The 27,731-nt window shown below is 41.7% G+C and overlaps 1 protein-coding gene across 1 annotated transcript in view; it reads left to right on the top strand.

Moving 5' to 3' along the window:
- The window catches only part of EGF (epidermal growth factor), a gene marked incomplete at its 5' end in the record, with an annotated part of 58,561 nt that extends 52,408 nt beyond the window's left edge, over window positions 1-6,153 (top strand). The window contains 2 exons of the mRNA XM_084285888.1: window positions 3,297-3,399; window positions 4,947-6,153. Of these exons, the coding sequence (XP_084142014.1) occupies window positions 3,297-3,399; window positions 4,947-5,170 (327 nt within the window). The 3' untranslated portion in view covers window positions 5,171-6,153. The remainder of the gene's footprint in view (window positions 1-3,296; window positions 3,400-4,946) is intronic.
- Between the last annotated feature and the right edge of the window lie 21,578 nt (window positions 6,154-27,731).

The raw sequence follows: 27,731 nt of genomic DNA, 5'->3' as shown, positions 1-27,731 counted from the left end.
TGTAAAGAGAACCTATCGGGATGTTATCAGGAAGTTTGGGAGGGAATTTAAAATACTAATTGTGCACTGGTGTAGGTAGAAGAGCCATCATGATCTGCTTGCTCTGGCCTGTTTCTATTGTCAGTTTTGAATTTGCATTAGAGATTTTGGCCCCATGAGATCTGATCAAGGGACTTGATTTTCACTGGCATTAAAATGTCATTATGCTGCTTGGTGACTGCAGTTGGAACCTGAAGTCAGCAAAAAGGATGTAGTGAGCATCTGTGGCTACTTCTGTGCCCAGACTGAAGCTGCTCTGTCAGAATGGCACTGCTTACCCTGAGATCGTCTGTACACTCGCATCATGCAGCACTGAATAAGCTGCTGTAATGCAGGTGTCACTGTACATGTCTAAGTAGCATCATATAAGCTCTCCAAAATAAGCACAGTTACGTCAGTGGAACGGACTTCTGGAAAAGTCTATACTTGCACAGGATTGGAGTTAAACTCCAGTGATGCACCTACCTTTTTACTGTGGTAACTGCATGCACGTTTTTCTAGCATGGGTATTACTGCAAGGATTTAAAGCCTTTCACAACCAACCATAGCTGGAAGGGTACAAAAACCATGCAGAATAGTCAGGGTTGCAAAAGAATTTGGCTTTATACATTTACTTTAATGATAATGGATACTTTAGCTTTAAATCTAGATTTTATTCATCTATGCTTAAAGTTCAACTCTGCTCCAGATCTTTGGGTCCAGAAAGGGATGAATTTGCTCTGCTTGGGGGTGGCTGTTTGAGGGGTTGAATATCATGGAATATCCATAGTGCAAATTGAGCATTTTTAAATCAACCAGAAGAATGCCTCTCAGATGGTTTAGATTGAGTATCTGGCAGGATTTGTGAGTGGGTAGCTGCTGAAACACACTATTAGACATGTGCAGGGAATACTGAATTGACTTGACCCCAGATATAACATGAAATAGTTCCACTGATGGTCTGCCACATGGTCTTGTGGACCTTTTATTACTAGCTGCTGACCTGGCCAGCACTTGTTCCTCCAGATAGTAAGCAGCAAATGTGCTGAATCTTAGTGATGCCATCATTTGTTCACAGCAGAGGCAAAAAACATGGTTTGCAAAATATCTGTGGCTGGCAAAAATCAGAAACATTTGTTGGGACTGAGAACAGCTTGTTGCCTGGGAGCAGTGCTCTAGGAGGCCTGCAGCTCATCACTTCTGTCCCCACCTGCTGGTGTCCCCACAGTTAATGCTAGTCGTTAATGACATTTTTGCTGAATATAGGACTAATTAGACAGCTAAGCAATGGACTGAGTCAACAAAAACAAATCCTACCTACTCATCTATTACACACTCGGGTTGAATTTCACCACGCATTCTTCTACTGGGAGACATCAAATACATTAATAAAGTAATTCATTGCAAATGGCTTGTTGCAGACTGGAAGAGGAAATCAGTGACCCTTTGCTAATTATTGCTTCTCACACAGTAATGGATTCCTGTGGTTTCATGCATGTGATTTTCTCTGTGCTGATGCAGCCATGAGTGTTAAGTTCACTGGGGCTTCATTCATGCATGCACTCAAGTTAGAAACTGTAGAGCTGCCAAAAAGCAGCAGGAAGTTGTCTACTACTGTTCACTTTAAGTGGAGATTACTGGGGAGCTTTGTGATGGAAAAAAAAAAAAAAGAAAAAGAAAAAGAAAAAGAAAAAGAAAAAGAAAAAGAATATAACATCATACTACATTGGGGCAGAAAACTGTAGCTCCTCAACTCTTACGGTACTTGTGTAGGTCTTTGGGTGCTATTGATGTACACAGCATTAATAATTGTAATGAAGGATTTCATACAGGACTGGGTGAAGTAACTGGAAAGAGCTCATTAAATTCTCTCCTTTTGTAACCTGTAGTATGCTTGCTCATTTGTGTAGCCAGGGAGAAGTGCAAAGACTTCTTTATAGTGCCCATCTAGGCTGATGTAGAGGATAATGAATTTTACCCTATTGCACACACCAAACGCCAGGTATCATGATACCAAAAGAATACCTACAATTTGCCCAAAGGTCATTCACTTTTTAATTTATTTCTATTTTGCCAAAGGAAGCTACATTTGGGTAAGAGTATGTGTGGGTATTTTTCTCACATTTGTGTTAGAAATCTGTAAGCAAGGCTAGGCTTGTCCCAGGAATACAGAAACCTTGGTAAACTTTTGCACATGCCTGGATGCACATGCCTCAACCATTGGAAAGTGGTTGAATCACCATCCCTGGAGGTCTTTAAAAGACATTTAGATGTAGAGCTCGGTGATATGGTTTAGTGGAGGACTTGTTAGTGTTAGGTCAGAGGTTGGACTCGGTGATCTTGGAGGTCTCTTCCAACCTAGATGATTCTGTGGATTTTGAGGCTATTCTGAGACTTGTCACTCAGCAAGTGTTGAGGTTTGCATAGTCAAAGATATTTTGCAGAACTGTGTGTAGCTGGATCTCCTCTGGGGGTCTGCCACATGTAGGTTAGCAGCTGTAAGCATACAGATTTTATGCAAATGAACTGATACCTAAATATTCACAGCTGTTACATGTGTGGCCTGTTCATACCATTCCCCGGTTCTCCACCTAGACCATGAATCTGCCAACAATCTTCTGTTGGAACATCTTACTTACGGACATTTTCTCTTCTTCCTTGTGTCTGCTCTTTAAATGCCCCCTTTTAACTATTCCTTAGCTGGGTTTCTCTGTTCCCCTCTATCCTATTTCAGCACATTGCTTTCCTCTTTTCTTCTCTGCTCTTTTCAGCACAGTCCCCCAGAGGGTGCTGGCTTCAAGGCATGGTGTAGCTTGTCTCCCACTGTCACCATGGGACGATGGAATTGCACCACTCAGGTGCTGCTCAGAGCTGGGAAAGGGAAGCTTGCTTCCTTCCCCGTGTCTGGCAGGCTTTCCTGCTGTCTGGTTATGGGCCTCTTTAATGCTTTAAAAGTGGCCCAGATACTGTGGAGAGGGTTGGTTTTCATGTACTTTTCTTCTTGCATCTGGAAAGGTTGATTTGCAATGCAAGAGTGTGGGTGCTTCTTTACTAGGCTGGGACTGCACGCTTTCCAAAAAAAGACCAGGGCTGTCATCAACTGCAATGTTTAATTATCTGCAGGGGAAGGGTCATCCCAGAAGCCAGGACGACCTTTTTCCCCCTCCTGTGGTTGGAGTGTGTGGCCCTTCCAGTCTGCCTCTTGGGTTTCAGAAAACTGGTTCATTTTATATTAATTTGGGCTCTCTGTGTTTTGTGCATATTGTACATATTTGCAGTTTGCGGTTGTCAAGGAGTGTAACAGTCCTCCGGAGACTAAAGCGGTTGATCTAATTGAGTGTGAGACAGCAGACCCTCATCCTGCCTGTCCTTCAGAATATGGTGAGTAGGATTTCCTTCCCTATTATATCTCTCCTCACCTTTGCACCAGCAGCAGTGGTGGCTAGTCCAGGAGACAGAGAAACCAAAGGATACCACTGGCTTGTTTAGAGCTCTGTGCAACGCAAGAACCATGTCTGCATTGCTGTGAAGAGACCATTCAATCCTTCACTTTGCAGCTTATTCATGAGAAATTACAGTACAACAGTGCTTTCACAAACATAAGGAGCCAGATGCTTCTCATGATAGCACTAATATCATGTTTTTGTGTTTTTGTAAAACTTCATAGTTTCTTTCTTTTTTTTTTTTTTTTTTTTTTTTTTTTTTTTTTTCTTCATAGCAATGAGTTATGTGTATCATACTGATTGGAAAAGTGTGTCCCTGAGAAGATATACTTTGACAGTCCTTATGCATTCAGGCAGGAAAACTGTCAGGGTGTGAAGAGTCCAGACCTTTTGCCCTGTAGAAGCAACAGCAATTCTGCTTTTTCATTTTTTTTGTGTGTTAAACAAGATGTTTGACTGCCTGGGGAGTGTTTGGTGCTTAAACAAAGAAGAGATGAGTGAAGGAGATATTCCTCCCACCATTGATGCAAAGTCAGCAGGCAACACAGGAACACACAACAGGCTTCCCTGGCCCACAGGTTACCAGCTGGATCACTCTGAGTTTTAGCAAATCCTGCCTTGTATAGAGGCAGCTGAATTTCCTAATGGCTCACATGGTGAGAAGTGATGGGGAAAGACCGATATCCTTTAGCAATTTGTCTTTAATGTGTTTACTGCCTGTTCTCAGAAGTTACCAGACAGCCTGGTTTGCATCGGCCATTTAGAAATACCCAAAGACAAATGTTTAAGGATATTGAAATGGCAGGCATCTTGCAAGATTTTCATAATTGCCCATCCTGTCCTTAGATATATGTTGGGAAATCAGTTTATTCATCAGCAGAAAACATGCCTCACGTTTACTTGGTTGAAATAATACTGTGAACATGTGTAGAACCGTATTGCCCAGTGAAAGAAGCCTGATGTTTCCCATTAGGAGACTCTGTTCTCATTTATAGGTTTATCAGATGCAGCTTTTGGAAGAGAAATTTCCCCTGACAGGTGTCTTTTTTTTTTTTTTTTTTTTTCCCCTAATTGAAAATTTTAGCAAAAGTGGTTCAACTGCCTTAGAGAACAAGACTAGTAGATAATCTGACATCTTTTCTAAGATGTCAGTGAATAATTCTAAGACCTTTGACTTTGGAGCAGGGAATTTAATTTCACCAGGCAGGTGGTCTTCCTGTCTCGGGCATGCCTTTTTCTTGTTCTTAGGTGTTAGAATAGAAAAACATGACATTTTCCTTGGACAAGTCACTTCTTAAAATCTGAAGCAAGTTCTGTACTGTCTCTTTCTTTCCTTTTGACATAAGCTGTTTTTGTAATTTTCTGTGTTTGATGCCTTGCTTCCTTTCATAGCTTTCCTCTCAAAGCTGTCATTAACTTTCCTTTAGCCTAGTTGTTGTGAAGCTTCCCAGATGGCTTTCAATAACATATATCCATTTTGTTCAGCAGAAGAACAGCCTATAACATATGACAAAGCGGCAGAGACTTTGGCAGAAGAGGAGAAAGAACAAGGCTGCCGACAAGAGGTTCCTGGTGGTGAGAAATCATTTCAGCCCCCGGGAGCAGAGAACAGTCCCCCCCAGGCTCCTTGGGGAGCCCACCCCAAGCCCCTGACGGGAAGGGAGCCCTGCCTGCCTGCCCCAGCCAGCCTGCTGATGCAGCCGGACTAGAAGAAGCTTGGGCTGAGCAGGAATAAGAGGAAGGATGAAGTCAGTGGAGAATGGGAACTTGCAAAGCACTGAAGCAACCCTCATTTTTTTCTTCAAGCTATGCACTAAAAAAAAGAAAAGGAAACAAAAACACCGAACAGAGCAGGGAAGATCTTGCCACTCCTTGCCTGCCATCTCTGCTTGGAAGAATTGCTGTGAGCAATGCATTAACCACCACTACTCTACAAGTATCACTTTAAGGGTCAACACTGCGAATTTCATCAACTGGCAGCTAAAACGACACTGAGGGAAAACAGACCAGTGGGTGGTTTGTTAGAGGTAAACATTTTCTAAAGGAGTTTATTGCAAGTGATAGTCTTTACACATAGATGAGTCCGAAAAACTGCCCAGAAAGTGGGTCATAAGGGACAACTGCAGAGCAACTGGAATGGAAGACGATGCAGGAAAATGAGTTCAAATGAATCTTTTTGTTAAAATACTGTTCATGGGCACTACAAGCCTCTCCCCAGCACTGCTGTCAGGCCAATGTAACATCTGGGACTTCAATGGGGTTGTTCTTGTAACTGAAGTTCTTCTGTAACTGAGCACCAGATGTGGGCCTGTGTTTCTCAGATTTGGTGGGTTGGAAGATTGTTTATAAGCTCATGGTATTAATGATAGTCCCATCTATAGCAATTTAGGTGATTCCTCCATTCAATTTTCCACTCTACACCATTTCTTTGGAGGATCACGTGGTTGTTGCTGGACAGGGACAGCAGGCCTCAGTCTGCTTTCAGCCCTATGAGGCAGCATGTGCTGGAGCTTTCTTTGCCTCACAGAACTGTGGCTGGCAGCAAAATTTGTCTCTCTATATAGGACTTAGTGTGGCAGAAGAAGTCCATCCAGTTCCTGTTCCAAAAGAATACGAGAAGTGGGACAAACGAACAAAATGCCCCCTCAGTTTGGACTGACATCCACGTCACTGATTTGCGCTGCCTCAAAATCCATGGGATCGATTGGAAAACAACACCCATTTTTCTTGAGACTGACTTTCTAACAGCTACGGTTCCCTTCCAGTTATTTGTTAAGAAAAACTAACTTGCTTATAAAGCTCTGTCATATACAGAGTTGTAGCTTAGTTGTGTATCATCTCAAGTGATTTTCACCACTGGTCTTGAACTTCTGAGGCTGTTTTCAGAATGTTTTGGAAGATATCTGGAAATCAGCTATGTTACTATTAATGTTTTCATTGTAGGGGATGTTCTCTGTGTGTGAAGTCTACTGCTATAACTATTGGACACCTTCTCTAAGCTCCACTACAGTGCCCACTACTAGCGCTCCTCATAATTCGTTAGCTGGATAATAGTTGTTAATGGTATTCATCTGTGTGTTTAAGATCCTGCTGTTTGTTTTTGGAGTTCCACCAGGAAGGTGTGATGTGTTGTAGGTTGGTTGCTAGCTCTGTATGCCAGTGATGGAAAAGAGTGTTACAAGGTTCTTATCTCTTGTCCAAAATAGTTGCATGCTTGAGTAACTTTGTGGAGTTAAATCTTGTAATCATAGAATGACAGAATGGTTTGGGTAGGAAGGGGCCTTAAAGGTCACCTAATTCCAACCCCCCTGCCATGGGCAGAGACACCTTCCACTAGACCACGTTGCTCAGAGACCCATCCAGCCTGGCCTTGAACACTTCCAGGGATGAATTCTGATTTGTGCTGATGAAAGCAATAAAAACACTGAGCCTGAGGTGTCTGAATTACAGAAATTGTAAGGCCTTGATTTGTACATAGGATAGCAATTAAGGATAGTTGTTTATCCTTCTAAAATGATCTTTCTGTGGGTAGTTTTGAATTACTAAGTCAGTTCTGAATTCAGACTGAACTTCTAAAATAGGCATTTCCAAAGGGTGGTTGGAGTTAGCAGTAAGGAAGACACAAGCTCTTATGTAAATGGAGAATGTCCATGAGAAGTGAAGTGATTGAGGAGAGTCAACCTACTAGATTGTGCTCAGAAGAGGGCAACCACTGGACTGGACCATTAGTATTTAGTAGACTGGATTTTGAGTTAAGCATAGTTTTGTTTCATTAACATTGTTAAAAGCATCTAGGCTGGGTTCCCTCATCTTCCACAGTCCATCAGGGATCTTGTGCATGTTGGTGGGAAGAGAGTCCAGCTATAAAGGCGCTGATTCAGTAAATCAGTTTATTTTTATGAGAGATAGACAGTAAAATGATTTTTATCCCTGCACTTTGATTATCTCTGGTGAAATATGTTTCTGTGCTTAAAATCAAAGTGCCGTGTTGAATGACAGTTAACATTTAGTTGGATGTTTCCCTGATCAAAGAAAATAAAGATTTTTAACTTTGAATCTTGTCTAAACAAAGATGTTTCAGACTCCTTACAAATTAGTTTTATATTCTGCCCCTTGTTTTGTTTACTTTGCTTTCTTTCACTCTAAGGATCAAATTTTAAATTTGATAGTGTTCTTTAGAGAATGAGATAAGAAAATCAAAATGACATGTTTTAATAATTAGGGTATTATGAGTTTTAAATGTTTCCTATTTAGTGTCTCAGCACTAAACTCAAAATAATCTTTAATGTTAAAACCTTGAGATGATATTTCAACATAAATATAATATATTTGGTTTATTTGTATGTTTATAAAACTGTTGATTTATAAAAATAATAATAAAGAAAGATGCTTGGTGTCCCTCTTGTTTTAAAAGAAGTGTGTACAAAACTCCTCAGTTAAACCATGTCATGCTTGTCGATAGCTCCATTGGTTTCATCCAGCCACAGTGTCATGTGTTGGTACAGCACATGCAGGTATCATGTTTTTTTTCCTTCACCACTTAAAGGGTCTTTACAAATGAGGATAATCTTCTGCAGCTCACAGTTAGATCTCTGCTTAAATATGGTAAGTTTTTACTTATGACTTTAGTTATACTATTCCATAAACAAGTAGAAGCCATATATTCATTTTTGTGTGCATTGAAATGGCTCTCTTATGAATGTTGCTACTTGTTTGTCTAGAAATATTACTGATGGTTTCACAGTATGTTTTCAAACTGGCCTCCAAGGTGTAATTCTCAGGCTTGACATGGAAGTCAGATGAAATCAAATGGTAGAATGCTAGAGGTACCTTTTTTGGTTAAACTTTTTGTTTGTTTGTTTGTTTTTAACGTCATCTCAAAAACTTTTAAATTGTTAGACTTTCTGGGTATGTAGCAAACTTAGTATTGACCTCAAATTCTGTTGGTGGACTCTGACTTTTAAAAATGAAATTAATGTGTGTTATAATAAGCTGCAAAAGAGGAATTTAGAAACAGTGGGAAAAACCTTGACAAGCCCAAAGTGAGAAAACTATTAGGCAATTCTGGAGGGCAGGGGAGAAAATGAGTTTGTTTAGTTTAGTAAATCCTGACTTTATTGAACTTGACATTTCAATTTTCCAAAGCCAGATTTTCATCATAAATGAATGAGGAATGATTCATTCATATTCATAATGGGCAAAGGCAATGTGATGGTTCCCAGTCATGGGAATGTATGACGCATCCCACTTTAAGTCCTTATTTGCAGTCACTTGCAACTTGCAGAACGTTATCTTTTCAAGCAAAATTTTTCCACCCTGGGAGTCTATTTCAGGATGGAAGTATTTCAGAAAAATTCTATGAAAAAAGTACGTACCGGTTGAGAATGGGATTAAGGAAAACCTCTGCCTTGCTAATATATTTTGTGGTTTTGTCTTATTGGGAGTAATTTTATCTCATGTTATTTCGGGGTGATGCCTACACTGTTCAGTTAGTCTTCAGGACACACTTGGTGTTATTGCTTTGCTGCCTGATAACTTGCCATCTTTATCTCTGTGCTTGTGAAAAGAAAAGAGGTTAGTGGCATTAGAAGACTCCCCCAGAGCCCCAGGAATGCACCCCAAACACAATCTGGAAGGATGATAGCCTAAGTTGGCTCACGTTCCTCTGTGATCTTTTATAGAGACTGCTGTTTAATGCTAGTTTTGATGTGGACCAGGAACAGCCAACTTTGTGAATACCATTCATCATGGGATTAACTTTCAGGCATTCCTCAGTACCGAGGTGGACTAGATTCGGGCCGGTGAAAAGCCTTACTCCCTCCTGGCCAGCCATAGGGGCCATCAACATCCTGCAATTTAAAGGCTTTGGACCTTGACTTTTGAAGCAAATGTTGCAGTAATAATCTTAAAAGATGCAAAAACCCTTTTGTACTGGGACTCTGGCTGCTATGACAATGTTCTTCTCAAGCCTAGATGCTACAACCAAAATGTCTTCTGCCTACTCTCTTTCAGGAGGGGATGGTTCTGACTCTTTCATTCTACTAGATACAAACAGGAGCTAAACCAAAGACCAGGAGGAATTTCTATGCTTCATAGATCAGGACCCTGAAGTCCGGTAGCAGCTTTTCTACCAGGTAAGAAGTTGAAATAAGTCTGAGGTGAATCTTAAGAACCCCTGAGTCCCAGATCCTTGTCTGTGCTTGCACCAACTGCCACATGCCACTGATAGCTTTCCAGGCATCCAACTTCAAATTACATGCCTTTCAGGAGCTTTGTTTTGTAGATGGTCTTGTCCATGTTACTGCTAATCTGGCTGTCAGTCTGGCCCTCACCATACGCCTGGTATGGGTTATAGGATCTACCCATACCAGATCTGTCTACCATCCAGTTTTCAGTCCATGTAGCTGTATTGGCCTCACCCACATGACCTTTATCCAAACCAGTTTGTAATGGTTTTAAAAAGAGAGTCAAAGACACCATGCAAAGGAATTTCTCACTTTTATGTGAGCAGCTACTAGAAACAGAGCAGCTGGAGTCCTGGACTAGTCCCCTAGGTATTAATATGATGCAAACAATGAAAAGAATACTTAATAATTTATAGAAGAATTAGCTACTCGTGCCCATTTAGAGAAGAGAGTTATTTAAAAAAAATCAGGTTAATAGCTTTGTAGTTTCATGACCTAGCAATTTTTGTGCAGCTCTGGGCTTTTTATTGATTAAAGCCAACAAGTTTTATGTGCTGTATTCATCCTCCATAACTTTGTGCACATTTTAATGGACATGATCTTTGTTTATATTGATTGCACAAAATAATATGTTTGAGAGTGCTGTAACAAAGGGAGAGAATGCACCGTTGATATTTCATTAACAGTAGTTAATCATTATGTAAGAGTACTGAAAGTGTGCTAGATGTAAGTTTATTGTTGTTGTGTTTTCTTCTACCACCCAGGAAAGAAATAGTGAGTGAATTATTATTGCTCTGATCCTCTATAGATGTTTGCAGGTGGTAATCAGGGATGCTGCTTAGGAAGTGTAACCTAAAATAATCTTGTTGCAGTGCAACTCAATTAAAACTATTTAGACTAAGATTTTACAAAAATTTTGCTGTTTGTTTGCAAAAGGAATTTGGGCCCATTTCTGTGCAGCCTTTGTGCACTGTGTGCCTGTAAACAGTAAAAGTTAAGAAGAAACATGTATTTTAAATGGCTCTTGAAAGGTAACCATTTAAGAAAGCAATCAATAAACTAAATATAGCCAGATGCTGAACATCTCACTGGAGACTGAAAACGCTAATAATTATGGGAGATTCAAGGATCCCTACAGTATTTGTATGAAATAATAATAGAGTTCAAACTTATTTCCGCTGACCTTAGTGTTGCTCATTAAAGGTTTTAGCAGAGACCTGGATACAGTCGCGTTTGAGCGAGGTGTTTGGAATTAAAATACAGATAAAAGGAAAAAGGTTAATCCAGGTCAAGGGAACAGACCAAAACTGGGATTGCATAAGATTATAGTATCTTTCCTCATTTCTGCAATGGTCAACATCAGTTGGTTTTAAGTAACACTCTTCTCTGCAAAATCTCCTAAATGGGAGGCTAAACATAGTATTAACTGTCCATTCTTTGGCTTTGTCAGTATCCTTAATTGCTATACAATCATTTTTGACCTCGAAGAGAATTTTGCTTGCCTGAACCCAGAAATGTGCTAAACGTCACCTCCAGGGGACTCAGGTATGTAACAAGGCAGCCCCTACTGCTTATTCTGTGCTTTAATCCTAATAGTTCTTTTCTCCTTTCTCAAACTTAATAATGTTCATCACTTGTAGGAAGTGAGTACATCAAAAAGCTATGAGCTCAGTTTTGTAATAGCAAATGAACCATGACCCCAGAACTGAACACTACCAACTGCTGAGGAAGTTGGAACTGGATCTGGTCTGCCTTGTGGCTGGATGTAATAATAAAACAAAACTAAGGTCTTTGTCCAGCCAGTGGCTCCCTACTCTTCTGCATCCCATGTAACATTTCCTCAAAATGTAAATTCAGAGCTTTGTGGTTGAGGATACTGCTGCATTAAAGAGCAGTAGTGAGTAATCAGGAGCATGTGGTTCTCTTCCTCACTTCACTGCTCATGGGGGAGCATCAGAAAAAACACTCAACAGGTCCTTGCACATTGCTACTTGGGGGAGAAAAAAAAAAAAAAAGAGAGACCAAAAGAGAGACAGAGAAAGGAACATAAAAATTCTTACCTATATCCTATTAGTTCTTACTGTGACATGGTTTTTCATCACTGGAAGAGATTCCCATAGAAGGGCTATTCTAATAAACAAATCTAACATTGAATTGAGATTTACATTTCTTGCTGCTTCAGAACCAGATTAAGACCCAGCTCAAGTGGGCATTGCTTTAACATTGTTAATGTTGACTCATTTTATATCTGAATCTATCCCCACTCTCACATTATTATACAAACAGGGTGGCTACTGTGCATCCTAACTCACTCCATGTTTTATTTGAATGATATTAACTACTCTTGGTAAAACACAGCCCTTTGTCTCGAGCCTATTCACTGTACTTTCCAACTCATACCCTAAGCCAGCGAAACTGTGCTAACCTTTTGTGAATTCACCCTCTGTTTATGTGTGTAATGCTAAGCAGACCCAGATCTAAGATTTTAGAAATGCTTTACAGAAGTACTGAAGCTCTACATCAGGAGGCTTCAACTAGCAAAACACAGGTATGTTTGCCTCAGTGTATATTTTAGGATAAGGAGAGCATTAGAAGCATTCAAATGTATCAGTGCAAGGTCTTCTGATCTACAGTAACACAAAGCATGCAGTGTGAAGTCTGGTTCAAGAGTCTGTTCAGTTACAGGTTTGAAGCAGACCTGTAGCGTGTGAGCTGGGTTATGCGAGTATGTTGTATGCCACCCAGCTTGCTATGAGCAAAGGAGGCAAGGGTGGCTGGGTTCTTTAAACAGTTAGATTTAACAAATGACACATTTGGAAGTCTTAGGAAAGAATGTGTGCTAGAGTGCACTAATTCTGGCAAACAACAGAGGAGAAACGGATACAGCCCAAAGTTGGCAGATCTTCCCTTGGAATGCACAGGGGGGAAAAAAAAAGAAGCTAAGAATAAAAAGTCTAGGTGTTATTCTTTCCACATGTGTTTATAGAAAAGGGATAGATTTCATGTTTCACCTTTTTCCAGTTTAATGTGCTTTTTTTTTTTTTTTTTTCTTTTGGTTTGTTTTTTGCTACTTCTCTCACCATCCATTGTTCTATTACAGGTCATTCAGCCTTATATTTGATGGCTTTGTGACCTAGGCCTCTGTTTCCCATCTGCAAAAACAAAGAGGCATATTTAGTCCGCTACTAAGCATTCACATTTATCCCGCATGCTATGCATAGATAACAAGCATCCACAGTCTGCTTCTTCAAAAACATGAAAGCCAAACAAATGCCTGGAAGGACAGGAAACATCTTAAATGAGAATGGCTGGCAGGTTTCAAATCTCCTCATCATAAAAATAAGAATGGAATAGGGAGTTTATTTATTCTGCAAATGCTCTAGAAGAGGGAAAGAAGAAACAATGGTTAAAGGCATTGGTTCATTATAACAGGACTTCCTGAAGACAAATCTAAATCATCTCTCATATGACATAAAATCTTGTAAGCTCTTCTTTATAGACCTCTCTTTCTATCATTTCCATATGGGAAACTACCACTGGCCAATGGATACATCAGAGGAGTATCACAAAGTTGAATCTGGAGTTCAGAGGAGCTACGCTCTTTCCAAGGGTACAGATTCTCACTCTTACCTCAGCCTGTGGATGAATGTGTCCCAGGCTGCATCTTTGGATTCACCCCAGTAACTCTGGATATCTGGATAACTGATATCTCCTTACCATATACTATCTTACTGAGTGACCACATAGCCCCATTGAACCACACAGGTTTACATAGGAAGACCAGTTGCCTTCATCACCATGGTTAAGAAGCAATGACGACTGACAATTTCTCAAATAGGAACTTTAGATATTCCCAGAAATATAAAACATAATTTATTATTTTTTCTTCCTATCAGGTGAGAGGGATGCAGCACTGAATCGCTTCAGTATTTCAGATGTTAGATGAAAGTGGCATCCATCTACTGGTACTCATAGCTGTGGCGCATTTTTCTTTAAATGTAAAAGGTAAATATTATTTTATGGATAAATATTGTGTCAATTATTTTGTAAATAAAAATTGTTATAATTGGTCTTCTTGGCTGATGGATAGAGAAGTGAAGGTAAATCTGCAGCAGCATCTCTGTCTTGCCAGATGTATCAGCCCTGCAAAAACTGAGAGGCCTGGTGCAGATCCTGGGGGTTTGGCCAAGCTTCAGAGAGTCATGTGTCTGTGCAGCATCTTAGCTGAAAGGAGCTCGTTAAGGTTCCCTTAATTGCCACTGGAGCCCATGGTTGTGTAGAACTCTCCAATTGTTTTTAGGCTTTAAGCATTTGCATTCATTTAAAACTTGCTGTTCTTTCAGAAAGTTTTAAAACTTTCCTGTACTTTTTAAAACTCCACTTTTTAAAATCAAATTTCTAGCTAAGGGCAAGCCTCAGCTCTGGAGGCAGAGCAAAAAAAAAAAAAAAAAAAGACTAGATTGAAATGAATGACTGAATGCTAGATTTACAGCTAGAACACTTACAAAAACCCACAAAGGAAATCCATTTATTTACTAGCAAAGTTGATCAATTGAAAATTACTAAATGTGGTATTCAAAACTGCCTGTCCAACACGAATTGAAACCCCATTTTTATATGCATTACATTCACTTATTTTTTTCTCCCTCTGGATTTTTGCTTCACTCATGAACGAAATTATTAAAAATAGATTTACACTAGAAAAATGATATTGGTTCTCAATCCTGCCTGCGTTATACCAGAAAAATCTCTACTGTTGTTTTAGAGAAAGGAAATGTAAAATAATTTAAATGGAACCTTAAAAAGTATTAACCTATTTTCAGGTAGAACTTGCATTTGAACATCAAGATGCTGTACAAAACAAATGTGCTTTACAAAATTAACACCATTTTGTGGACTATTAGCAATGATGTGTTGTTTCTTGTTCTGCATTATTACCAGTGCTCAAGCTGCTTCAGCAGGAAGCCTCAAAATGTGGGATTGCCCCCAGAGCATCACCTAACTCCAAACCTGTAGGCCTGTTGTGCACAGCCTTCAGCTGAGGGCAGTGAGGTTTTTGCCTTTATGAAGACTGCAGAACCTGCTCACATGTGAGTTGCAGAATTAAGTGCAATGGGTTTAGGGAAGGATGGAGTTCCAGCTCGAACTGTGAATTTCCTGACTTCTGATCGAAACCAGATGCTTGGTACTGTTATAACATGGAGTTTTATGGGTGAATACAGCAATATTTTATTTCATAAATGTGTGCTTTACAACAAATCTAATGGGAATTGTAAAGTAGTACCTGACAATATCAATGTTTAAATGTCCCTGCATAGCATATTAAAACAATAGCAATTCTTTGCTCATGACACAGCTGAGGCGCAAATCCATATGCTGATACCCTCTGCAAAATGCGTCAGATGGAGGAGAGAAACACAGTCTCTTAGGACAATATTTCAAGGCCAAACACAGTCTCCTATGGGATATCTTTACAGATCAATTTCTTAGGGCTATGAAAAATGAATGTAAACATTCTTGCGAAAGTCTGTCCGCATTTATGGCTTTGCATTATGTATCACCTGTGTCCTCTTAAGGCAGAAAGAAATGATACAGCGTGTCATATGGACTGGATGCTGCCTCTGTGTGTCAATGGGATTTCAAAGAAACTCTTGTCCAGTTCTTTCCAAGAAACACTCCATGTCCTTCCCCATGGGGAAAATCCCACATGAAACACTTTTACCCCCTTCTCCCTTTCCCCCTTTGCCTTTTCTGCCCACCTCTCCTTTTGCTCCCTCTGCTTTCATTGATGTTTCCCCAAAGCTGGTAAGAACATAGGTGTAAGAAGGCAGGTTTCACACCCATAAGTGGGATGCCACGTAGGCAGTGGATTTAATACACACAGTGTTTACTCATGTGGACTCTGGTGTCTTGTAGCAGAGCTGAACACAGGCTACAACCTTCCGCATAAAGCAACACTGTTTTGGCTCCTTCACTCCTCTCCCTAGCTGCCTATTTTAAGGAAAAAAAAATTAAGATTGTCATATATTTGAGCTCTCCATCTCTGGCACAGCTACTTAAAACTGACCCACAGGTACAAAAGCAAGAGATGGAGAGAGCTGACACAAACCATCTGACATCACTTTTCAGAACAAGCGACCACAGTGAAGTGTCTTCATTTCAGAGTTACAGCAGTCACAGTTCTGCAGGTTTTCACCTGTAAAGCTCAATTCCTAAGTTGGGCGTTATGCTTTTGTTTCACTTCACAGCTGATACGGCTGAAGTGGAGAGTGCTGGAACGGCTTAGTGCCTACAGCCTGCCTCCTGGTTTCTGTGCCAGGAGGTCCACCCTTCTACAGGGAGTGAAAATAAAGGCATTGCAGGGATGAAAGTCTGGATCATCCTGGGCAAGGTCCATCACTGTAACCTTTTAATCTATGAGGAAAAAAAGAAAGAAAAAAAAAAGAAAGGTCCTATTACATTAGATCTATTTGGTGTTTGCGAAGACATATGGAGTGAGAATACTGGAAACCACATGCCCTCATTTATCTGAAGGTTGGGGATTACCTTCCTGACGGGTGAGAAAGAAGTTGTCTCAAATCTCATTCAAATGTTTCCTTTGTTTCGGTAATTCTTGGAAGAGAGACAAATTATAGCAAATAAATAATTTTGACATGAAAAACAGTCCAAAAGAGCCCGCAATGAAACCACAAATTCCCTTCAGCTAGGCATGGAGATTAAGTGTGGCTCTCTTGCAAATGATCCACATGTTGAAATTCCAAAGGTTGGTCTTTCTCTCTTTTTCTCTTTTTAATTGGAAAAAAAAAAATCTCTCCTCAAAGCGGGTTAAAGCAACCCTTTAAAATCGTTTCAAACATACACCAATGTCAGCTTGTTGAAGGTCTTGCTACCAAGTGTCAAGTCGCAGGTGGTAGTAAGAGCAGGCCTCAAGGAGGGCATCCTCATGTGCTCTCAAACTTTCTGACTTTTACTACAACAGACATGGCCTAAGGGACTTCATGCACCAACGCAGTGCAGCAACTCTCTCTTCTGGTCCCAATTTCACCATGTAACTGCTCTTTGATGTTGGACGATGTGGTAAATGCCCTAGCTGTTCCGGAGAATTATCCACACGTGGTAATAATGAAAATAAAATGTACAATGTTGCTGCAGGATGCAGCACTAGCAACTAGCTAGAAAATAGCATATCATTTTTGGTTCGCTTGACCTCCACTGATGATGGCAGGCATGTCCTTGGTGGGGAAAAAATTGTATCACTGAAATAGCTACGAAAATTACCAAACTAAATGATCATTTGGATCAGCTCATTAGTCCTGCTGAATGTTCTAATGTTAAACATTGGTATGTTTCAGTGAGAATCAGCTGTCCAGATATTTTTAATAGTATATACGCTGTAACATCACCGCTCTCAACACTAGAAGGTGACAACAGACTGAGAAACATAGAAAGCTGCTGTTGTCTCATCATCCTCTCCTTTCACAGTGAAGGTCCCATCATGGTACCTTTCAAATTGGAGAGCAGAATTTTGCCTCTTGTCTTGCTGTGGGTTTATTTGAAGCAGCTGTAGACACAAAGGGCACTGGTGATGGGCTTTCTGATCACAACAGCAGCACCAGAGCAACTTTGTCGTTATTTTACTTGTGTTTTCTAGTTCTTCATCATCGTCTCAGGATGTGCTGGGAAAGTAAACCGAAACCAACCCCAAAGTTCCTGTGTAAGCAAAATAGGATGATAGGTTAAACAGTCTACCAGGACTGACTGAAAGCTCTGCATTAGCGGGCACGCTGCTTGTCGAATGGGTTGGAAATGGTGTGAGGAGGAATCTGCAAAGCACATCGGTACTTCTGTGAGCTCTGTGCAGGCCTCGCGAGGGAGGGAAGGAGCCTCTCTCTTTTATTATCTGATGAACATCAGTCCCTTTGGTCAGACTGCTAGGCGCCTCCTGGAGCTTAACCTCAGATTAACATCTGCTTCATTTCAGTGTCTGTCTGATAGCGATATCAATAAACATCATCATCTTACAGTAAAAACTGATAATTAAATCTGTGCCTGCTGACTCGTTATCTGTTGTGCCCGGGGGAATAATTGCGGATAGAAAAGTTTTAATAGAAATATTTTATATTTCACTGAATAATGAGTATGAAGCCCTTGTAAGCATGATTAGGGATTAGCCACGTATAATGTGTGTCTATAGATCACTGAAGCATGGAGAGAGACAGGCTGAGTGTCCTCACATTGGTTTAGACCGTCTGTCAGTGGTACACCCTGTTGGATTGGGCAGATTTAGACCCTTTGCACCAGGACGGTACTGGCTGGCCTGGCCTTTGCCTCCCTGCTGCTCTGCAAGGTCTGCGGCTACTGCAAAAGAGAGGTTGGAGGGAAATCCCAGGTCAGGACGGAGTCACGTTGCGTGTGTGCCTCTAACTAAGAGCTCCTGCATGGTTTAGTAGGCAAATCCACCATCAGGCTTTAGTTGGACAGAAGTGCTTTTGAGCTACAAAAATACATTTTTTATGACTTCCCTCTAGACTGCCCAGTGGTGTCTCGTAAACAGTCTTTTGAGCTGCTGGGAGTGCGCCTCCCGCCAGTGATGAGGAGCAAGAAACCTCCTGAAGGAAAGCACTAGGCAAAAAAATGCTTTGAGCGAGGCACTTTCTACTATTACATGTGAGGCCCTGCTAGCAACCACACCTGCCTCAGCAGGGAGCCTTCGGCAGCTCACCTCAAGCTTGCAGAAATGGCAGTCCTGCCCTCCACATGGTAGTGGCTGAGCACTGTGCTGAAATTAAATGGTGTCGGCCACCATTCTTTGCTCTCACCTGCTTCTGCAGTCCATATAATGCTGAGTACAGAAGACCACAAGCCCTGGAAAGGTTTATGTGGGCATTTAACTTAATGCACTGCCAGAAGCTTCTTGGATGGTGCTGCAGGCTTGAGTTTAAGGCTTTGGGTTGGTTTGTTGGGAAGACAGAAGGGGGAAAAGAGAGATGAAGAAAAAAAATCATGTATTTAATTTTGCTTTTTAAGCAGCCAGCCTACATTTGTGCTTTCAGAAAATGTCACTGTCAGAAAATATAAATGCAAAGGGTGAATTAGAACAAGAGTACAATGATGTAGCTCTGCCATAAGCTAGAGAAAATGAGGCTTTTTTTTTTTTTTTAAATTTTAATATAAAATTCTGTCCTGCTGGTTTGGGAAAAAGACACAGTAGGGATGTTAAACTGGTTTGCATAAGCACTGATTTTTAAATAAGAGTAAGAAAAGGTCAAAATGTGCATGTTCATCTTCTTTAGTCTACCTGTCCAAGAGGAGTTTGTGCAACTCAACTGATGTCATCAGTTTTGGAGGGACTGAGGGAAATTATCAGTCCTTGTGCAAGTCGGGCACTATGTCACTGAACCTGCTTGAGAGTTGGGACTCGCCTCTGGTATGGTGTGTGAGATGCATTTGGGGTGCAGCTTCCCAGTACCTCTGGGTTTGGGATCTACTCTGCAGCCCAGGTTGTGGAGCTGGTGCTGTAACTCAAAACGTCCCTGAAATCTGTCAGGCTTTAATCTGAAGGCCTGAATTTTAGTGCAGCCTGAGTTGTTTATGATTGAGGATATTTCAATGACTTTGCTAGACATTCCTAAATGATTGCGCTACAGTTAAAGTTTATTTAGGTTTAATTAGAAATCCTAAACACTACTTCCCTGCCCAACACACCACAGTTCTGCACTACCACTGACTCTTACGAGATTAAAGCAGATGTAGGTGCAATGGGGCAGTGATCTAATGTGAGACACCCACAAAAGACAGATCTGAGGACTCATATTGAAGGAACCTTTAGAGATCTGAGACAAGTGCTTCCTACCTTAGCTAATCGCTATCATTAAAACTCGTGAGTTTATTGTGGATTGATATATACCACATGAAGACCTGATTGGTGGTTAAAATCAAAGGTAATTGGGCCTTTGATCTTAATGGGCTATCATTTCAGTTATTTAATAATTTCTATCTTTAAAAAGAGAATTGTCTGTAGCTCTGAATGTATTCAACACGGAGAGTCAACCAGAGATCAATAACATGTACCGGCATTTTGCATAACGCTTCAGAATGAGACCCAGCTGGCAGTGAAATGGGGGTGTGAGGGGAGATAATAGGGCACATTAGTCAAAGTCTTCATTGACAGGACAAATCTCCTTTGCAGAGGTTTAGGCTAAAAGCTTTTGCTTCACTTTTCCCATGTGGATAGTCCCGGTGGTTCAGCCACTTGCATTAACCCATTTAGCTGCCCAAACAGGTCTGTTTGTTGAGAGAAGGGAGAAAACCTCACTCTTTCTCCTCTCCCCAGAGGAGAAGAGGGGACACTTGAGCTTTGTTTGGTTTAACCTGTTTATAATTGTATTTTGCATTAGGAAAAGAAACTTCATGTTTAGGTATAGGTAAGAGTGGCAAAGCTTTGGGGAGACTGTGTGTGGTCTCAGAGGCCTGGATTTCCAGTCGTGCTTTGCTGATAATTCAGTGGTCTTCAGTGATGCACGGAACTGTTTGGAGGCAACCAGGGACTTGTCCACCACAGCGCTTGCTGCTTGTGTGGGCACTCTGCTCTTTCAGCTCTTGGAGAAGAGCTTCCTCACCTGTAACTGGGAATAAAGATGTGGGGGGAACGCTGCATGAATCACAACCCCATCCCTCCCTATTTGCTGAGGCTCAGGCAATGCTTTGTCCTCCCTCTGGGGCCACATTGTGTGGGCTTGTGATGCCGTGCCATGGCCCTCTCCCTGCTCCAGGGCCCGATTGGCCCTGTGAGGGTACTTAGCAGTTCCTGCAAGCTGCTGTCCAGCTTTGCCCAGCACACAAGGAGGCAAGCTGGCCAGTGCAAGGTCGTGCCACCCATCTTCTGCTCGCATGGGGTCCCGGCCATGCAGCAGGCACAGAGCTGGCTGGTGCGATGGGGCAGGAGAAACCCTAGCAGCTTGGATTAATTGGGTAATTTGTGCATGTTGCTTTGAACATGTAAAGAGCCATAAAATGCCAATTAATGTTATGAGGTGCCTAACAGACTTTTTTAATTTACTGTTGCTGTTTTCTTTCGTGTGCATTTGTAAAGAGCTTCTGGCAAAAGGGACTGTTATTGTTAACATTCAGAAAGGAAAATTTTGGGTTACGTGTTCAGCGCTGTCTTGGAAAAATTATATCCGATAACTTGCCTGATTAAAGTGAGACCAAAATTAATGGAGCAGGGCTTACATTAATGGAGCAGAGCCAGCTCTCAGCCTTTGCTCTCTGAGCCCTTTCGAAATTTCTAGAAGTGTGTAGATCCCCCAGAAACCTTTCTACTTCCCTAAGTGTATTTCAGTTACATTTCTTAAAGGAATGGTAGCTCAGTGTGCAATATTATTGGCCTATATTTTTATTTATAGAGAAAACACTTCCATCCGAACCCTTAAGTGCTTCACTGATGTTAATGAATCCTGGCTGGAGAGAAACATTATTTGTATTTATGAATAGGGCACCTGAGGCGGAGAGCGAGGGAGCTGTTTTGTGGAGTTAATGCATTAGGGCTGCTGCGTATCCCCCAACAGGAGCCAGCAGGCTGCTGCGAGGAGGCCTCACCCGGCGCCGATGCCTCTCCCTGGGCCTCACACAACGCTGCAGCCTCTCGGTGGTGGGGCCCCGCGGGCTCCCCGGCCAGCTCGTGTGGGTGAAGGGAAGGAGCTGCAGCCGGGCCCCGCATGCAGCACCCAGCCCACGCTTTTCCTCTTCCCCGTGGCAAGGTTTGGTTCTCCTGCCACATGTAGTGTGCTCGCCTCTTGGTTCACGGACAGCGTTTGGTGCCATGAGGGGCAACAGCACCCTCTTGGGTCGCATCAGCTTTAACCCTGCTCTCTCCCAGTACCCGGTACTCTCACACCTAAAATACAAATGACAAGCTCTTTCAGTCATCTAGCTTCTCTGCAGATTTCATGGAGTGCTTTCATTGCTCTCTGGTTGGGCTGCGGCTTCCACAAACAGGCATGGTGGACAAAAAGTCACTCCTGATACCAGGAGCGGTGCCTAAATCGGGAGCCCCCCGAGGCCTCCTGCTTGACTTGGCCAAGTTTGCTGCCATCTCTCAGCGAGACAGGCACACACCCACACTGCTGGCAGCCTTTGGTTGCCAGAAAAAAAGTGCAGAAGAGAGAGAGGAGCTGCGGCAGCCCCATCACAGGCCCTGTAGCATCATCCTGAAAACAAGTGTGCTCACCAAGCCTTTTTTTTTTTTTTTTTTTTTTTTTTTCCTTCTTCTTGAAGTGTATCTGAGGGAGCTGGAGCATGTGTCTGATGTTGGAGACGTGTCAGGATCACAGCCAGTCAGTGACTGTCCAGCAAGGCAACGGCACAGGGTCTCTTCCAACAGGGGCTTTCAGTGAACTGCATCAGAAGGCAGTACATTTTTATATCACTGTTATTGAGGAAGTATCTATTTCTTTTCTAGGCCCTGTCTCTGGTTCCTGGATTACCACTGCAACCTTTTAATTTGAAGCTTAACCTGAGTGCCAGAAAGACTGCCCAGAGGCAGCAGAAGGAACACTATGAAGGTGGAGACCTCTCAGGTGAGTTTACTGATGTCTTTATGCTACAAACTCTTTCCTATCTTGTTTTCTCCTACATTTTTCCCAAGAGATAAACATGTCTGTTATTGACGCCTAGCAAGTCAAAATGCACAAATTCAGGTTGCAAAACTAGGTGATGGACTTCTGTGAAGCTGCATAACAAGGTACTATTAAAAACCTCAGCCTGAAGTGCTGCCAGACAGTGCCAGTAAACAAAGACCTGTAAACTAATTCACGTAACTTAAAAACAGTGTTTCTCCTAAAGCTCATATTAAACTTTTGGGGAAGAACTATGAGAATTTGGCAATTTGATGGATCTTTGAAAATGTGTGTAGCAACAGCTTTGATATGCTTGGGAATTTGTGCTGAATTGTTCCTTCCCTTCCCTTCCCTTCCCTTCCCTTCCCTTCCCTTCCCTTCCCTTCCCTTCCCTTCCCTTCCCTTCCCTTCCCTTCCCTTCCCTTCCCTTCCCTTCCCTTCCCTTCCCTTCCCTTCCCTTCCCTTCCCTTCCCTTCCCTTCCCTTCCCTTCCCTTCCCTTCCCTTCCCTTCCCTTCCCTTCCCTTCCCTTCCCTTCCCTTCCCTTCCCTTCCCTTCCCTTCCCTTCCCTTCCCTTCCCTTCCCTTCCCTTCCCTTCCCTTCTTGATATACAGCTTTTTTTGTTTTATTTTGTTTTGTTTTCATACAAAATTCCCAATGTGCCAGAAGATACTGGAAAGGTGTGAAAACCAAGTAAGGATCTGCACAGGTTCTTCTTCATCTCCAGTAGTACATCTTCTCCCCAAACTATCAATTGTGAAAGAATTTCTTGAAATGTGCACAAGAGGAATAGGGAATAGAGCAATTGTTTGAATGTGACAGATATAAAGGTGAAGAGAGAAAGAGCTTATTTAATTTCCACACTGAAATATGTGACTTGAGAAAAGAAATGAGGATTTAGGGGGCTTAGTTTAGAAATAAGTTCTTTTTCTTACAATAAAATTTGATTATTCATATTCAGATTAAAAACTGTTTGCCACAGTCATTTCTTAATCTTACAGAGTAGTAGGAAATAATTTGGGTAACATGAAAACAGATAATACAGACTATATAAACTGGCTATCCACAAGCTATGTGCACTCACCTTTGAAAACCTTATCAAGAGATTTTGGAAGGTATCGGCGGCATCTATAAACCACAGGAGGTGGTGTGGCAGTTGGGGCTGTGTGTGGCGCTGCCCTGAGTGGTGGCCAAAGGCTTTGGTGGGAAAGCAGGACCCTGCTGAGCCTCAACCTGGATCATCTGCCCATGGGCAGTGAGGAGCAAACTGCAGCTCTGATAAAGCTGTCAAACACTCGTTGTTTAGTTCGCCTAGGTGTTCAGTGTCTCTTAAGATTTCAGTGTGTGTTTCTTGCAGAGGGACCAGGAGATTGGGCTCTAAACTCTGTTGGAGGGATGCTAGGTGGTTTTCATTTTACATAGGTTAAATTAGGATATACCAGTTGTTCTTCAGACTTCTATTCAAAAGTAAGTACATTTAAAGGAAAAAAAAAATGAGCATTTAAATAAAGGAGAGCAATGAGCATGTGTTCAGGGCAGTGACACCTCTGATAAGTGCAAAAGCAAGTCTAGCAGAGTGCTAGCATGGATAGCTGATTTCTTCATGTGTTAATTTTGCCCAGTGCTTGGTATTACCAGGAATCCAGGAGATGTTTAACCAGAGCCAGTAGAATAAAAGATATATTGGAATATAACGCTGATAGGTGTTCAGGATCTCGTATCCCCAAATATATTGGGAAACAGTGACACCAATCAGCACATAACAGTAAACACAAATCTATTTGCCATGTTCCAATAGCATATATATTCAGTAATAACATATATGTCAGGACAGATGGATTAATCTTTTCACCTGGATTTATGAACCTGTTAACAAGCCTTCCTACTCTCTTTGAAGGAGGTTGGTGAAAACACCATAATTTAATCGTACAGACTTTGGCCTTAGCACTCTCAATGAGAGGCTTTGTGGCTGGCTGAGGGTGTAGAGCCATGTCCTTGAAAGTGGGTATTGCAAAAATATGTATGCCATGAATTAAAATTTGAGTGAGTTCAGGCAGCTAGTTTGTCTGCTCTCTGGTAACAAACTCTATAGGGACAAATATTTGTAAAGAGTTAAAGTCAAACTCTGATGCAAAAGTACTCAGTGAAACAGAAACATATATTTGCTACACAACTATTTTTGCTCTCCCAGCCAAGGGCTGGAACCAGTCCCAAGCATGACCCATCAGAGCTGAGTAAGTCTCAGTCTGGAAAATAAGAATTTGTTTACAAACTGACTTGGTAGATAATTATACATGTACTTATTGAAATAATTGGTAAATTAAACATTTGTGTGGATGTTTGCAGGATGGTGCTTACAACTACAATTTAAGGAGCAAAATAATTCTTTCTGGAATGGTAGAACAAGAAATACGTTTGAGGAAATTGCAATTAGTCTCAGATATCCTGCAAATTAAAAGAGACTGGATGCATCCATCACTGGATGCATTACTCGTTGAGAATGAGTTGTTCCAGCTCCAGGTGTGGATGAAAGACTGAATTTAAACTGATGGAAAATTACACAGAGCCATAACTGTGAGGTTTAAAATTCAAGTAGGTGAAAGCTCAGAAAATGAAAAAAAAAAAAGTTATTTCCACATGGCTGAATTGAGATAACAGCCCAGGATGAGTTCACTTTGATTCAGCCTTGGTCTGAGCAGGTAATTGCTTGGAGGGAATGAAAAAGCCAAATTTTCAGAGTGCACAGGAAGAAGGAGGAGACAAAAGGATAAAGTTAGCAGCACAGCTTCAGACTTGAGAAAATATTTTGGAGTTAAGGGAGCTAAGTTGTGGTGGAAGCTTTGGGCAAGGCCTCTTCTGCCTGATTTTTCATCAGTTTTCCATTTCCAGGAATTTAAAGACAGAAGTCAGGAAATGGGATGTTAGCTAACATCTATAACCAAAGCTTGTGAGTTTTTTTTTTTTTTTTTTTTTTTTTGTCAAAGTTAGTGAGCTTTAAAAGTACACTTCAAAGAAGATTTTACTAACTTGCGTGTTTTCCACCTGGATCCTGAAATCAGACTGGCAGGGAGAGATGATATCTGCAGCAGTAAAGCAGGAAACAGTAGCTGCTGTAGGCCACGCGGAACACACATCCCAGAAAATAAGTCTTTTCAGGGCTCAGATTTGAATACATATTTACAATGTCCTTTTCAAAGGAAAGGGACGTTATTAATCTTCATCGCTTTCCAGGAAAAAGGAAGTTTGCTGAGTGATGGTTCACTGCAAATAGTTTGAACAGCTGTACAGACTGCTCCTTCTCTTACCTTCCTTTAGGGTATGATTTCTTCCTTCATCTCTTTCTAAGTCTCCAACCCTATAGTGTTCTTCGCTGAAACTGTGCCACCTCTTCTGCACTGATCACTCCCTATTACATCTTGATGCCTACCTGCGCTAAAAACGTCAATTAAATTCCTTCCTCTGCTAATGAGTCCATACGCAAAGCTATTTATAGGTGTAAGCCTTTCCTTGAGTACCTTTGCCTCACATTCTTTTCACTTAAACCCTTACAAAATTACAGAGCTCCTTCCTCCTCAATCATGTGTTTCACCTACTTTTTATTCTCGCTTTCAGAAAGCTCGGATCCCTTCCTCCCCAGTTCATGGCGTTGCTCACTGGGTATGCTTTACTTTCAGTCTTTGTGAGACGATGTCTCACTGCTCCAGCAAGCCGTGTTTAGGAGAGATTTATTGCAAACTAACCACAGCCCCTATGTTTATTTAAGTTGCTGTTGTGTTTGGTCTCCATCAAGTCAGAGCAAGTGGCTGCTTTCCTGCTTCTCACTTACATGCTTGTGTAAAACGTCGTTTTGAGTAGGTATTGTAAAACATTGCACGGCAAAGATAATCCATTTGGTTAGGTCTGAAACAAGGGGCTCGTCTCCCTGGCCATAAGGAAGACTCTCACACAGGCTGTGTGAGTGACTGCTATGGTCAGACTAGGTGCTCAACGACAGGTTGTTAAGTGCCTGACAGGAAAGCTCACGCTGACACTACAGCACAACTCGGTTTACCGTGAAGTCTGGTGGGAATGCCATCAATTTTTCTCCAGCTGGGACTCACAGGTCTTCCATTTCTTGCATGCTAGAAGCTATCCTGCTGCAGGCAACCACGTATTGATAAGAGCTTTATAAACTCATGTCCCGATGCGTTACAGGGAGCCTGGATCGACGCCACCCCTGGGGGCAGCTTTGATACGGGGTGTGGGTCCCCTGCATGGACAAGGGGCAATTGGGAGCCTTTTCTTGAAGCCAGGATGCAGCTGGAGGAAGGCAACCCCTTCACCTACTTGTCCATTTTTGGGGCAGGGGAAGGAGGGATGATGCTGTGGGGTTATGAATCACTCACATGTCCGGCTGGTCCAGCAGAGGGTGCTTTGACACAGAGGAGCAGCGGCCTCATGTGTGCGGTTCCTGGCACCCAGGTGCAAGTGCTCCTGCATCAGAAAACAGCAGTCTGACCAGAATTCGCTTACAGCAGTTAGCAAATAAACACGCTGGTGGGTTTATTAGAGCAAATTTGTGATGCAGGAGGCTTTTGGCATTTCTTGGTTGTGTCTGGACGAGGCATCTCAAGGCGGCAGGTGCAGAATTGTTGTGTTGGATAACAAAATGTTCCCTCTTTGCCTCTCCACCTTCCCAATCATAGGATGTTTCAGTAAGTGCTAAAAAATGCGCTCACCCTGAAGTATAGTGCCAGGGATATGATCTTGGAGGAATTATTAATCTAAAACCTCAAAAGGTTTTAGAATTGAATTTACAAGACACCTGGAACTGACCCCCTGTAACAGAGAATAAGCTTTATTTATTACTTTGAAATGTCTTGTTTGATGTTTAAACCAGTGGTCTGCATGTAGAAAATTAAAGCTCTATGAAATGAAATTTGGTCACTTGTGCAAACAGGGCCTTGAAGATGAAGAGAAGCTTATGACCATGCTTTCGACTGCTCAAACTCCGCTCCTTGCAGCCAGTCCCACTCTGTAAGCATGTTGCCTTTCAGGTTTCATTTATACATCCCAAAAACGTGTCAGACTTGTAAATGTTAAAGTGTGCACTCTAGAACAATTCCTTGCTCCTCCTCTGCTCAGCCTGCCTCTGGGCAGAGCCGTGGGCAAGCTCTCCCCTGGTCGTGACCAGGCTTTAGAAAATAGCCATTTAAAAAAAAAAATAATAAAATAAATAAAGAAAAGCCAAGCTGTTTTATTTCATGCAGAGGTAGATCTGAATCATGACCAAAAATATCTATTTTCAGGTATTTCTAGCGTGATTGAAGGTTACGTACAGGCCAGTTTAGATGCAGAGTGGGAAATGATGGCCAATTTAAGAAGGGTTCTGCGGCAGGGAGACACTGGTTATTGAAATCCAGACAGGACTCCCACTGGCTTTGCGTGCCCCTGTGCAATGTGTATTTTAATCTCCTGCTGCTCGCAAACC

The sequence above is a fragment of the Netta rufina genome (genome assembly GCF_964035555.1).
Source record: "Netta rufina genome assembly, chromosome: 4".
In the NCBI taxonomy this organism is placed as follows: domain Eukaryota; kingdom Metazoa; phylum Chordata; class Aves; order Anseriformes; family Anatidae; genus Netta; species Netta rufina.
The sequence above is the reverse complement of the archived record's forward strand: the minus strand, read 5'-3'. Positions and strand labels throughout refer to the sequence as shown.